The sequence below is a fragment of the Ciconia boyciana genome, chromosome 8 (genome assembly GCF_034638445.1).
Source record: "Ciconia boyciana chromosome 8, ASM3463844v1, whole genome shotgun sequence".
NCBI lineage: Eukaryota > Metazoa > Chordata > Aves > Ciconiiformes > Ciconiidae > Ciconia > Ciconia boyciana.
The window spans coordinates 25459189-25474076 of NC_132941.1; the positions used below are offsets into that span (position 1 = coordinate 25459189).

At 47.0% G+C, this 14888-nt stretch overlaps 1 protein-coding gene across 1 annotated transcript; it reads right to left on the minus strand.

The window, feature by feature from the left end:
• Window positions 1–7203: 7203 nt before the first annotated feature.
• Window positions 7204–13797, minus strand: LOC140655729 (lipase member M-like). The gene is given in 9 exon segments (XM_072870553.1): window positions 7204–7437; window positions 7822–7887; window positions 8585–8656; window positions 9862–10005; window positions 10448–10584; window positions 11017–11126; window positions 11385–11583; window positions 12975–13140; window positions 13714–13797. Coding segments are annotated over 9 exon segments (1212 nt in total).
• Window positions 13798–14888: the final 1091 nt, after the last annotated feature.

Below are 14888 nucleotides of genomic sequence, written 5' to 3' on the forward strand. Positions count from 1 at the left end.
ATATTTTAGCCATCGCCCTCCATACCACAGAGGCTTTAACCGCTTGGCTTGTTTAATTGCAGCGCATGTTTCACATTCATGGATAACCTGTGCAATAGTGTCCATGGTCAAGTCCACCCCTCGATCACGAGCCCATCTATATGTTGCATCTCTTCCTTGATGGCCTGAGGTGTCATGGGCCCACCGAGCTATAAATAATTCACCCTTATGTTGCCAGTCCAGATCCACCTGAGCCACTTCAATCTTAGCAGCCTGATCCACCTGCTGGTTGTTTTGATGTTCCTCAGTGGCCCGACTCTTGGGTACGTGAGCATCTACGTGACATACTTTTACAATCAAGTTCTCTACCCGGGCAGCAATACCTTGCCACAATGCTGCAGCCCAGATGGGTTTGCCTCTGCGCTGCCAATTGTTCTGCTTCCATTGCTGTAACCACCCCCACAGGGCATTTGCCACCATCCATGAGTCAGTATAGAGATAGAGCACTGGCCACTTTTCTCGTTCAGCAATGTCTAAAGCCAGCTGAATGGCTTTTACTTCTGCAAATTGGCTCGATTCACCATCTCCTTCAGCAGTTTCTACCACTTGTCGTATAGGACTCCATACAGCAGCCTTCCACCTCCGATGCTTTCCTACAATACGACAGGACCCATCAGTGAACAGTGCATACTGCTTCTCATTTTCTGGCAATTTATTGTACAGTGGGGCCTCCTCAGCACGCGTCACCTCCTCCTCTGGCGATATTCCGAAATCTTTGCTTTCTGGCCAGTCCATAATTACTTCCAAGATTCCTGGGCGATTGGGGTTTCCTGTCCGAGCCCGTTGTGTGATCCGTGCAACCCACTTACTCCACGTAGCATCAGTTGCATGATGTGTAGAGGGAACACTCCCTTTGAACATCCAGCCCAGCACCGGCAGTCGGGGTGCCAGCAGGAGCTGTGCTTCAGTACCAACCACTTCTGAAGCAGCTCGAACCCCTTCATATGCTGCTAATATCTCTTTTTCAGTTGGAGTATAGCGGGCCTCAGATCCTCTGTATCCCCGACTCCAAAACCCTAGGGGTCGACCTCGAGTCTCCCCTGGTGCTTTCTGCCAGAGGCTCCAGGTAGGGCCATTCTCTCCAGCTGCAGTGTAGAGCACATTTTTTACGTCTTGCCCTGCCCGAACTGGCCCAAGGGCTACTGCATGAACTATCTCCCGTTTAATTTGTTCAAAAGCTTGTCGTTGCTCAGGGCCCCATTTGAAATCATTCTTCTTCCGGGTCACTTGGTAGAGAGGGCTTACGATCAGACTGTAATTTGGAATATGCGTTCTCCAAAAACCCACAACGTCTAAGAAAGCTTGTGTTTCCTTTTTGCTAGTTGGTGGAGACATGGCTGTTATTTTGTTAATCACATCCATTGGGATCTGACGACGTCCATCTTGCCATTTTATTCCTAAAAACTGGATCTCCTGTGCAGGTCCCTTGACCTTATTTTGTTTTATGGCAGGACCGGCTTTCAGGAGGATCTGGACTATTTTCTTCCCTTTCTCAAAAACTTCCTCTGCTGTGTTGCCCCACACGATAATGTCATCAATGTATTGCAGATGTTCTGGAGCTTCGCCCTGTTCCAGTGCAGTCTGAATCAGTCCATGGCAAATGGTAGGGCTGTGTTTCCACCCCTGGGGCAGTCGATTCCAGGTGTACTGAACACCCCTCCAAGTGAAAGCAAACTGTGGCCTGCACTCTGCTGCCAAAGGGATTGAGAAAAACACATTAGCAATATCAATTGTAGCATACCATTTGGCTGCTTTTGACTCCAGTTCGTATTGAAGTTCCAGCATGTCCGGCACAGCAGCACTCAGGGGCGGCATGACTTCATTCAAGCCACGATAGTCTACTGTTAGTCTCCACTCTCCATTAGACTTTCTCACTGGCCATATAGGACTGTTAAAAGGTGAACGAGTCTTACTGATCACTCCTTGGCTCTCCAGTCGACGAATCAGCTCATGGATGGGAATCAGGGAGTCTCGGTTGGTACAATATTGCCTCCGGTGCACCGTTGTGGTAGCAATTGGCACCTGTTGTTCTTCAACCCTCAGCAACCCCACAACAGAAGGGTCCTCTGAGAGACCAGGCAAGGTAGATAGCTGTTTAATTTCCTCCGTCTCCAAGGCAGCTATACCAAAAGCCCACCGGTACCCTTTTGGGTCCTTGAAATACCCTCTCTTGAGGTAGTCTATGCCAAGGATGCACGGAGCCTCAGGGCCAGTCACAATGGGGTGCTTTTGCCACTCATTCCCAGTTAGGCTCACTTCAGCCTCCAAGACAGTCAGCTGTTGGGATCCCCCTGTCACTCCACAAATACAGATGGGTTCTGCCCCGATATAGCTTGATGGCATTAGGGTACACTGTGCACCGGTGTCTACTAGAGCCTAATACTCCTGTGGGTCTGATGTGCCAGGCCATCGAATCCACACAGTCCAGTAAACCCGGTTGTCCCTTTCCTCCACCTGGCTGGAGGCAGGGCCCCCCTAATTCTGGTCATAATATTCATTACCCATTTCTTGTATATACGAGTCAGGAGTTTCTTCATTAAAATCAGAAGTAAGATCAGCCCTTTTACTCTGTCTGGGGAACTGTCCACTGGAAACCGGAGCAGCAATTTTCCTGGAAGAACCCCCTTTGGTGATTGTTTTTCCTTGCAACTCACGTACCCGTGCCTCTAGGGTTGAGGTAGGTTTTCCATCCCCCTTCCTCATGTCCTCTCCGTGGTCACGCAGGAAAAACCATAGGGTGCCCCATGGTGTGTACCCTCTATATCCTCTCTCTTGAGCAGAAGAACACTGACTCCTAATAGCTGAGACACTGGTCCGTATAGGTGGGGAGTAGGACATATCTTCTTTGAACCGTTGGAACTCCTGGGACAGTTTCTCCACAGCTGAGACAAGGGAGGAAGAGATACTTTCTTCATATTCCCGGAGGTTACTAGCAGCTTCATTCACTGTTGGACCGTCTCCGTCTTTCCAGGTCAGTATTGCCAATGAGTTGGCACACGACGGTGGTGCGTTTCGTACCAACTTCCGCCACATAGGTCTTGTGCACTGGACCTCATCTGGATCTGTGGGTGACCGCCCGTCGTCCAGGTCACCATAAATCACTTCCAGCACAGCTAATTCCCTCAGGTACTGGATACCTTTCTCCATGGTGGTCCATTTCCCAGATATACAACATCTTCCTTGAAGGGATATCTTTCTTTTATAGCTGACAGGAGTCGCCTCCAGAGGCTGCGGGCTGGTTCCCCTTTTCCAATTGCTTTGTCAATGCCCCCTTCCCTAGAAATAGATCCCAGCTGCTTGGCTTCCTTACCCTCCAATTCCAGGCTACTGGCCCCGCTATCCCAGCATCGGAGCAGCCAGGTGACAATGTGCTCCCCTGGACGACGGCTGAAATCTTTTCGCATATCTCGCAGCTCACTTAGGGATAGGGATCGGGTGGTTTCTGTCTCATTTACGAGTTCTTCCTCTTCCTCTCCCTGTGATAGCCCTGCTCTTTCATCTTCCCTTTCTAAACGAGCTGACTTTCGCTTCCAGGATTTCTTTTTATGTATAGGGGCGACTGATACTGACACGGGTTCGTTCCCTGTTTGAACCGCAATGCTTGTAACGGAGTTATCCGGAGCAGCTGCAGCTGCAGTGCCTGTCGCAGGGGTAGCCGGAACAGCCGCAGTGCCTGTCGCAGGGGGGGCTGGAGCAGCTGCAGTGCCTGGCATTTTGCCACCGGATCCTTGAGGGTTTTGAATAGTGTTGAACAGGGCTCGGTAGGCATGGGCCAGACCCCAGCACATTGCAGTGATTTGTGTCTCCCTAGAATTGCCAGGGTGACAGCATACTTTTTCCAAATAGTCTACTAATTTTTCAGGATTCTGCACTTGTTCAGGGGTGAAGTTCCAAAACACTGGAGGTGCCCACCGTCCTAGGCATTTGCCCATGCTATCCCACACACCCTGCCACTCATAACTATCCAGCCTTGGGGCAGATCTCTGAATTATATTCTTAAATTGCTTACTAACCTTGGACAAGATCGAAACAATATTCCCAAGCAATACCAATAGAAGTATCTTAACTACCCAAGGTTGTTCAAAATACTGAAAAGTTATTGTAATGAAGGAGGAAGCATTGTAGAAGAAAGTAGTGAAGGTACAATTCTGCATTTCCTCCATAAAAAACCTCTCAGAGGCAGAGGTATAATTGCGAATTGTCTCCATAAGCTGATACCCGACATACAATAACGGTTTCAGTACAGCACTTAGATACCAAAATAAACCCAAGGTCACTGTTTTAATAACAAATCTCACAGGCAAAACATCACCAATTAAAGCAGAGCACAGCAAACTGCAAAAACCAACACCGATCTTTAACATGTACAGCAAAAAAATGAGCATGGTGCAGATCAGGTAAACCAATGCTAGGAACAGATGGATCAATATCACGTCCCACAACTACTAACAGATCTGAATTCCTTAATACACTCTGGTTAATCTGTTATTATCTCAACCCTTCGAGCCCCACGTTGGGCGCCAAAAAGGACTGTCGTGGTTTAGCCCCAGCTGGCAACTAAGCACCACACAGCCGCTCTCTCACTCCCCCCCCGGTGGGATGGGGGAGAGAATCGGAAGAGCAAAAGTAAGAAAACTCGTGGGTTGAGATAAGAACAGTTTAATAATTGGAACAAAATAATAATAATAATAATAATAATAATAATAAATTATAATGAGAAGGAATACAATGAGAGAGAGAAAGAGGAACAAAACCCAAGGGAGGGAAAGGAAAGGGAAAGAAAAAAATTAATAAAATAAAATAAAATTATACAACTGCTCACCACCCGCCGACCGACGCCCAGCCAGTCCCCGAGCAGCGATTGCAACCCCCCGGCCAACTCCCCCAGTTTATATACTGGGCATGACATCATATGGTATGGAATAGCTCTTTGGTCAGTTTGGATCAACTATCCTGGCTGTGCCCCCTCCCATTTCTTGGGCACCTGGCAGAGCATGGGAAGCTGGGGAGAAAAAAAAAAAAGAAAGGTCCTTGACCAATGTAAATACCGCTTAGTGACAGCCAAAACATCAGCGTGTTATCAACATCATTCTTATACTAAAATCCAAAGCACTGCACTATACCAGCTACTAGGAAGAAAATTAACTCTATCCCAGCTGAAACCAGGACAGACTGCCAATGAATTAAGATAATGCAATACAAACATTGCGTCAGATAATTACAGAAGGGGCAGAAACATTATAACCTGAATAGAAAGAGAAGAGAGTAAACCCTGCAATTCTTATAAATTTTCAGAAGTAAAAAGTTAGTACTTTTTAACTAGACATAAGTAAGTTCTTGCAAGCTTTTCAAAGTCTGTTGGGGAAACGTCTTGCCAAGCTTTGGTTGTTTATTTGCAAAGATGGAAAAGTCTTCTTGCATTTGCATTGATATCCATGGCATGAACACAGTGCAGTCCTGTAAGAATGCTGCTCCAGAGAAGAGCACTGCAGTAAATAACTAATCACACAGAAAAAGATGTCATTACAAATATACTAAGTGAGGTAGCTAATCACTGTCACTCCAGATAGATCATAGCTAACCTATAGCCTAATTCTTACACCCCGAGATTACCTCACCCTGTCCTGTTTTCTTCTGTGGTCAATTCTAGCTGTAAGGATGGAAAGTGAAACACCTTTACAGCTGGTCACCTTTGATGATAACTCAAACAGAGCCCACTGCAGTTGTCCTACAAGGACGTGCACCCACAGCCCCTACCCACCATCTCCAGACACTTGGATGAAAGTATGCTGCTAAGACCCACAGTTTGACTCTGTGGAGCAGCCATGCTGTGCTCAATACCCCTCCTCAACCTCCAACCTGCCCTCTGCAACCCACCTCTTCCCCGCAGGGCACAGGCTGGGGGATGCTAGTTGCATCATGGGCCGTGGGCATCTGCCAGTGTTACAGGCCACTGAAAGTTATCCCTGAGCAGGGTGAGTGTTGGACAAGCAGCTCTCCCTCACCTGCACATGGCAAGATGTGTGTGCTGAAACCCACCATACTCCTCTGGAGGTTTAAGGTAGTACAACCACACAGAGCCCAGTGGACCCTCTCTTACTTTATTATTACTATTATTATTATTATTATTATTATTATTAGTAGTAGTAGTAGTAGTAGTAGTAGTAGTAGATCTTTGTGGAAAGAGAGCCTTATCCTTTGCCCTGCTTATTCCTAGGCATATTTTAAGAATAGACAGGCAAATTCACAATTCCTCCCCTAATCAATATATGATTAAGAAGTGTAATCCAGAAGCTGAAAACAGAGTTAGACTCATTACTGGCTTCCACCAGACCCTTCTTCTCTCTCCCACATAAGGGAAACAAAAGCATTTCCTGAGAGTCGGCAAAAGGTGACCATTCCAGCTGGGTTTGTCTTGGGAATATTGCTTAAAATGGTGCAAAATGGTTTTTCCTGATAGAACTTATTGAAAACCCTTCTGTGTACAAGCAAGGATGGTGTTATCCAAATCAACATGAATTTGAGAAAGATGTTCCTTACGTTATCAAAATGGACGGTTCTCATGGAAAAAAACATGAGCTCTTTTCATTGTCACCAGGCAGAAAGTTTCTAGCTGCTTTCGACTGTAAAATAAAGCAGTGAACATCAGGATGTTGGGATTCTTGGCGTGGAAGAGTCACCAGAAGGTGGAGAAAGCTACACTGGCAGGATTCATCACTTGCCTCACCACGTGGTCCCATCCGAGCACACCTACTCTTGTGAAACACCATCATCTAGGAGGGAGCTGAGCTGCTGTCCAGGTGTCTGAAGCTGGGAACACAAGCATAGGGAGGCCAGAGCCCACAACGGCGACCAGGACCCAAATTCCACTGAAATTGCTTGTTGCTGGAAACCCATGTGAGTGAGGCACCTGGGAGACTCAGGGTCCAAGGGCTATGCCCAACTTCTGCAAGGACCTCAACCTATTTAACATAAATCCTACATGCTTTCCCAATCATTGGATTGGCTTGTTTTCCTCACTTGCCAGAGTAATATCAATCCAAACCAAGCATAGCAGTTTAATGAGACTTTTCCCCCTCTTTTTTTCTTACTTTTTTTTTTTTCAAATAAAAGAAGCCCCGGAAGTCAAATGAGAAACCAACAATTACTGCCACTGGTCTGACTCTAGGTGCTCTTCTCCATCAGTTCAAGAATTTCTTTGTACACTTGTTCATACGCTTCCATACCCCAAAGGAAATCAAAGTGGACAAATTCAGGAATGTACTTTTTGTATACCATGTTGGTTATACGAGGCAGTGTGATGTTTACGTCTTTGGGGACTGAAATCCAGTCCCTGCCACCATACCGTGCAGCGAGCAGGGCTTTCATATTTTCCAGCTCATAGAAGGGAGATATGGTCTGGGAGATATGATCTGGAAGACAAATAGTGTGACTTGAGAAAGGAAAGCCTGGGAGGGCATGGGCATGTCAAAAATTTAAAGTATTCCTGATTGCTGCTTAGAATTTCTCCCCTATCCTGAGAGACGGTACAGAAACTATCACCAGAGATCCTGACTATGCCTTGGGCTCCTGCACGTTTCACCAGAGGTTCAAAAAGTCATCACTGAACAACATCACAGACCTCTTTTTTGTAAGAAAAGTACAAACCTGTTTGACCATATAAGGTAAATTCCATGAATCCCATAAAATTCAGTCTCAGCCCCTGCAATATTTTCATTGTAATTTTATTTTTTCTTTTTTTTTCTCTTTTAAAACTGATAAATGAGAATGTATTTCTCTTACCTGGTTGTAATGAAACATGTTGTCACTGCCATAATCATAATATTTGAATTCCCCTGTTTGATAGAGCTGGACAAGGAAGAGAGCTGTGTTTATTATCCATGCAGTAGAGGGGACCATAAGAAAGATAAAAGAGGTGACCGGGGAACCGCACTGCTCCCTCCTGCTGCCAAGGCTTGAGGATGCTATTTGTTATGTGTAATAATGTCTTTTGGGAGGAGAGCTCAACCCCCAGGAAGATCTCAGCATGGCCTGCAAGATCGCCTGGCATTGCTCACGTCTGTCATCCCCCCTCTCTCGGGTGGCTGGCGAGCTGCAGAAACATAGATGTCTGGAGGCTGAGGCCCCAGAAACCCACAGTGCACCTAGCATACAATCAAGAGCTAGCATCAAAGAAGGCATGAATCAGACCTTTGGAAAACAAATCATGTTTTCAATAATTAATTGTTGTATGATTAGTTTTCTCTACTGACCCTCAGCTCTTAGCCTTTACTCTAGCATCTCCTGTGCTGATTTATTACCAGTTTTTGCTTCCATCTCCATCTCCTACCAGCTCCAAAGACTCTTGGTCATCTTTTGTTGAACGTCATGGCCACTGCATCTGCACCAGTGTTTCATGTCAGTTTTCCCTTTCTTTCTAATATAGCTCTGCAGGGAGAGCAATAGAGGATTATACCCAAGTGTTAAGAAGAGGTCCTCAGCAGCTGAGAGAAGAGAACATGGGCCCTGGTTGCATGTGATCTTATTCTGCAGCAGGAAATATTACCTGGCGCCAATGTAACATGTTTTTTAGGGATGTTGAATCAGGGTAGCAGGACAGGTAGACATCTGTGCGGCTCTGCAAGAAACCATTGGAGACATTTATTCTCTGCATCGAGGGAAATCCCATTAGAAATAAAACTGATCCTTTTCAGTAGTGACACAAGTCTTTCACTCACATAGGCTAGCTGGAGCTTGCATTTGTACAGACTGCTTCATCTTAGTTCTGTAAAGGCATAGCTCAGCCACATGCCATGCGAACACACACTGCAGAGAGCAGCATGAAGGGCGCTGTAGAGCTCCCTTCAGTAAGCCGAGCAATTCCTGTGGGATGCTGGATCATGTTATAAGTCTATGTGGTTTTCAGACCAAAGTAAAACTCCATATCTTGTGCTCAGGATCCTTTTGCAAAGACAATGTGCAACTCATCACAGTAGCTCTACATGTTGTTTCTAGTGCGTTTCCTCCTTGGAATATTAAGAAATTGCACCAACACTTTCCTTGAGAAACAGTGGCCCAGCTGTGACTCCATCCATGATCAAGCTACTATTGCTTGGTACTCTATGTGGACCTGTTTCCAATTTTACTCACACGAGCGGTTTGTGGCAGGATCTGGACGTTGAAATCTTGGCTGGCCCCAAGGAAATAGCCCTTCCCTGTGTGAGCAGGGCATCCTTGAGACCACCCAGCTCACCTGGACATGTCCCCAAGCAACCTACTGTAGCTGTAGTGTTGGCCGTGGTGGGAGCAGGATCGGGCTGGAGACCCCCACCCTGGTGCTTCCAGCCTGAATTTTTCTATGACTCTGTGTTCAGTGCAGTGGAGCACAGAGAAAGGCTCTTATTTGGAGATAAATATGTTCTAAGGGATGGTAGACTAAAGAGTCTGAGGGCCCACCTCTCCTCGCAGTGGACTGAAGGAGAGTTCGTTCTGTACGAGCCCGTTTTGCTATTAAAACGTATGTGAAATTACAAATCACTTAGTGAAAGAGAAACCCTGCGAGCCGCCAGAGCACTGAATGAATTTCTGCGCTCTCCCCTTCAGCATCATCTCCGCTAGGGAGACAACGTGCCTGGCAGATACATGACGTTGTATGCACTCCGGGCTTCCCTCTGGTGCCAATGAAAGAGCATTGCAATGGCCAACGCAATAGCCAGATGGCGAAATGCCAGATTTTTCAATGAATCAAAGATGCAAAAGGCCAGGTGAAGGCAGCTAGTTGACAACTTGGGCTCCAACAATGAGAAACTGGATCACTTAAAAGGTAAGCTGGAGTGTACATACCACATTTAAGCTGTTGGTAAACCCACCAGGCAAGTAAAGGGCCAAGGAGCAAAATCTTTTAAAGGTGGGGTAGCTGCACAAACTGGAAATCACTTGCTGCAAGATCTCACCCTTATTGAAGACCACTGTGTGTCCTAAAATGAGCTGTGAAAGTCAAAGGTGTTTATCAGTCTGGTTCACATTCCTCTTTTGCCTCTAGACGCTCCCCACCTCTCTGCTCACCCCTGAAAGTTGCTGTCTTCCTTGCCACAGCTTTGCTGTGCTTTGTAATTTTGCCTTTTCAGAAATGGCCATGGCCCTGGAAGAGCCCTGATCTTCCTAGAAGAGGTTTCTCCTAGGATGGTGGACCCAAAAACAGTATCAAGGAATAGCTCTTCTCTGATTAGGGCTGGACAGGAGTATGCTTTACACTGTTTAATGCCCCGCAGGCTCAAGAGTGTAGGCACAAACGTACCTGCTCAATGCAAAGGGCACACAGAGGGCAGGGAAATGGACATGATGTACAAGCACCACATGTCTCGGGTGATGCGACCTTCCTATTCCCTCCTTCCCCTTCACAGTAGATGAGCGTGTGGCGAGGACGTACCTTAACCAGCCCCTCGGGAAGGTCAAACACCCTTACCAAGGGTGACTTCATATTTGAGTTTGTGGTGATAGGAGCCAAGGCAAAAAACATATTGATTTTGTGATCCAGCTCAGGAATGGATGAAAATGCAATGACACCTGCAGGAGGGAGAAGGAAGCAGACCCTGCCCTCTTATTTCTGAAGGAGTTGTTGACTCCCAGGCATGTGTGCCCATCAGAAGGACCCTAAGAGGTGCCTCTAGCAGGTTGGTGACGACCTGAAGCTTTTGCTTCTGATGCATTTCAGCTCCCAGCTTGACCGCTCAGCCCAGCTGCAGCTCCTGCAAGCCCTTCTTGGGGCTCTGGCAGCAATGGAATGCACCAAAAGCCATTGCTGCAACTGTTTATGTGCTGTCACTGCTCAAAACTGTTCTATTAAAGCAAACAGGGATTTTTACCTGCTCTTTTCCCTTCGTTGTTTGGATGTGCCTGGATGTTACCGTCCCCATCCAGGCTCTCAGGAGAACACTCCCAAACCGGGGGTGCACAGCTACTGTAAGTCTGACAGTGGTCTGATTTCCTTCTAAGTACCTGTGGTGGTGCCTTGAGAGTAAATCACGTAGTATAACTGCTCCTTTCCAGTTTTCTGCAGAATATAGTTGATCATTGCTGGAAGGTCATACATGGCCATCTCATGAAAGCTGCAACGGAGACAGGCACATGACAAAATTGCTGTTGCTGACCTTGAGAATGACAGGCAGGACACGGCAAGTAGTGGCATGACTATTTGGAGAGCGGGTGAGGGCTCTGGCAGGTATGGGCACCCCTATGGCTTCTTGGTGGTGTCAGTTTATGCCCACTGGCAGATGGTGTGACTGTCAGCTGCACTGATCCTCCAGCCTATGGACACTGCTGAGGGTATCAGGTACCTGCCCACCCTTCAGTTTCACAGAAAATACCTGTAAGCTGAGTATTTCTGGTGGTGAAACTCACACTCTTTGTGCTTTCGCAACCAGCTGTTCCCTTGGCTGTTTCTGATCCAGACGTCGTAGCCAGCATTGGCGAGGATGAAGCCCAGGCTGCTGTTGGGAAAGTTGGTAACCCAGTTGCTTCCCTCCAATGCCAGGCCATGCTGCAGGAGGACAGTGGGCTTTGGCGCTGGAGAAAGAAGAGGAGGATAGTCCTGAAGAAAGAAGAGGAGGATAGTCTTCTCTGACCACTAGCAAAATTGACTGTTCACATCCAGCTATCGCTTTTGGCAGCAACCCCCTGGGGAATTGACTCCAGTGCAGGGAGATGGTCACCTATGTCCTCAACCTCTTTGGAGAGCTGTTTTTGAAGTAGGGTCTTTGGTCATCCCAGAGCAGAGAAAATCAATATAGCGAAGCTGAAAAATAAGGTTGGACTCCACACTGAATGCAGCTCAGTAGATCATGCTCCCAAGAAGAAAGAAACCAAGCCCCATGTCTGTCTGGACACTGACTGTGCCCTTTGCATGGAGACCACCCTCCTCATGGTGCCTTTTGTTTGGCTCAGGTACTCTGGGTCTGACCAGGAGACATTGAAATCGCAGCAGAGTCTAAGTACCTCCCATGGCATGGCGACATCATGCTGCCCCACTGCAAGAGACATGGGTACTGGAGGGGTCAAGGGCATCCCTTCCACCCACTTCTGCCCACTTTAAGCCATATGGACAAGTCTCAGCTCCCCAGAACAAACTTAAGATCTTTTTTTACAAAGGACCAGGAAGCCTGAAGTGCTGTAGGAAGAGAGTGGAAGAGAGATTATGGAAAGGTTTAGTTTGGAAAGGACCTCTGGAGGTCTCTGCTCCACTCCCCTGCTCAAAGCAGGTCCAACTTCACAGCCACAACAGGGTCATTGCAAGGATATCTAATTCATATGGTAGGGTGACCACAGGTTACAGCATGAAAAAGTTGAAATAAAAGTTACTTTCCTTTCTTTTTTTTTTTCCTTTTTCTCATCTTTTTTCTGTTGGTTTTTAGAACCTCAATATAAGGCTCACATCTCCACCCTGGACAGCTGAGGACAAAGTGTCCTGAATGGAAATCTGGCTTTTTACACTTATTTGCCATGATTATATGCCAGTCCTCCTGCTTCCCAGGAGAGGGACACCCTGCCAAGAATGGGGCATCACCCCCTCCACTTTGAAACGACGGTTCATGCAAAGAACAGAAAGGAGCTGAAATGGTGAAATGGCATTGGATTGGACACATGGGGATTTTTTTGCTGACAAATGGCTTTTTGCTGCTCCACTGGCTGGCTTTGAGCTGGGGTAAAACCTGGGGCAAGATTTCTCTGTCCCATTCATTCTCCTTATCTTTTCCTTCCTCTTTGGAGCAGATCCTCTCAGAACAAGAAGGTCGGCGTGGTGGACACCTGCATTTCTTCTGCTCCCGAGGCTAATCTTGCAGGGAAAGTTGTCTCTTTGAGGACCCAGCCTGTGATAAGGCAGCTCTGACTATGGCCTACTCCAGCCCAGCAAAGCTTTCAGGATCCCTGGACCAGACAGACCTTCTTGAGGCACTTACGGGGGCAGAACATGCTGGAGCCCTGTGCCTCTGCTTCATGGGAGGTGCTCATGCTTCCTGGGTTGTCTCTGCCATGAGGAATCCTCTGCATGGTGAGGTAATAGCCGTCATCTGTCACCACTTCATGCTTCTCGTAGGGGTACCCATGGTAGTGGACAATTTCACCCTGTGGGAAGGGAAGGACAGTGTGGGACGGGTCCCTAGGGAGATGGGGGTTTCTGTCCCGGAGGGTGTCAGGGCTTGGCTGGGCAACGCCAACAGTGGCCACCCTGAGCTGGTGGTGGTGACTCCTGCTGTCAGCGGAAGGGTGGAGTAGGGACCTCCCAATGTCCACCAACTCCACCTTCCACCAACGCTGTGGTGATGTCATGACTTCAGCTAAAATTTTTGGCATGTGTGAGTTTCCTTCACTCCCTGAGCAGGTTTGGTAAAGACAGACCCATTGTTGCTTTTCATGTTGCAGTTAACATTTGTGAAGGGCAGGGCAGCAATGACAGTGAAGCTCCAAGCCTGAGACAGCTGTGTTGGCCAAATCTTTTGACCTGGACCGAACTCCTCCATAAATGTCTGCCATAAATCTCTGTGTATGTAAGCACAGGGAGATAAAAACTCTAGTAAGACCCTGGTACCAAACCCTGGTGAAGATACACATGCAGAGACCATGGGTCCTGCCCAGACCTGCAGCATAGGTAGTTTGCATGCCCAAGCAGGAAAAGAAGGGAAAGAAGTCAGAACTTACAACATCCATGGACACCTCAGGACTTGCATCTGACTTTTCACTGATGCACATTAACTAAGCAATGGTTATGAACAGCCACGTCATGGTGCTCTGCAAAACATTGTCAACATGCTGAATGTGAGAGACATTGACAGTACGGACACAGAAGCCAGGGATTGCATGCACTTCACTTGGCATGCACTACACTTCTGTTAGTATATCAATCTGACCACTCAACAGGTGAAATAATTTTAAATTTGAAATCCTGTAATTGGTTCTAAAAATGGCTCATTTTGCTTATCTTGAACAATTCCAGAGTCCAAACTCCATCACATTTTAATCATACATTCTCCATCAGATCCTTGTATTCATCAAAATACACATGTATGTATACAGCTATATGCCCCTAGGCAAATTTGGTTTTTGAGGGGGTGATTATAGACTATTCATTTAAAATGATGGCTTGGATAGTCAGAAGAATAGATTATTTGGTTAAACTGATAGCTGAACTAATCAGGTGTAAACCACCCAATTTTAAGTTGCAGGACCATGGAGGTTTTGTTCTTAATATGAAATCAAATAATGCGATTTGGTTGGGCTCTCCTTAGGGCTGAAACAGACCCTGGGACACATTTGAGTTGTTTTTGCAAACCTGAGTTTGCAAAATGGAGACCCGCTATTCTTCCTGGGAAGGGTTTTGAAGTATCTGTTTTGGAATGTTCCTACCACAAACCATCTTACTATCATTTTATTTGTTGGAGACAACAAATTTGTAACAAAAATACTGCCTCAGCTCTTGTGTGACATGCTTAAGTAGTTAAATTGCGTGGAGCCCACAGCAAGGAGCCCTACCAAATCCCTGCCAAATGCATGTGCCTGTGCTGGCCTGCACGGGAAGCAGCAACAACGGCTGGATGACAGCGCCAGGTTTCTTGCATCCACCCCATTGCTTCCCTGCAGAATATCTTCTTAGGGAAAGAAAGGAGAACTGCGAGCAGGTTTCTGTCACTTGCCAGCTAACTCTCATCGTCCCCTCTCTTTTCTGCTGGAGAAACTGACTTCCCATGCTGCAGGAAGTGATTTTGCAGCTGGGGAGAAGGCCACCTGCTCCCTCTGCTGTCCCTGGAGCAGATACGTGGAGGATCACACAGGCACTGCTGCTCTGCTGGAGTGGACACCCCTTGTCCACCCTCCTG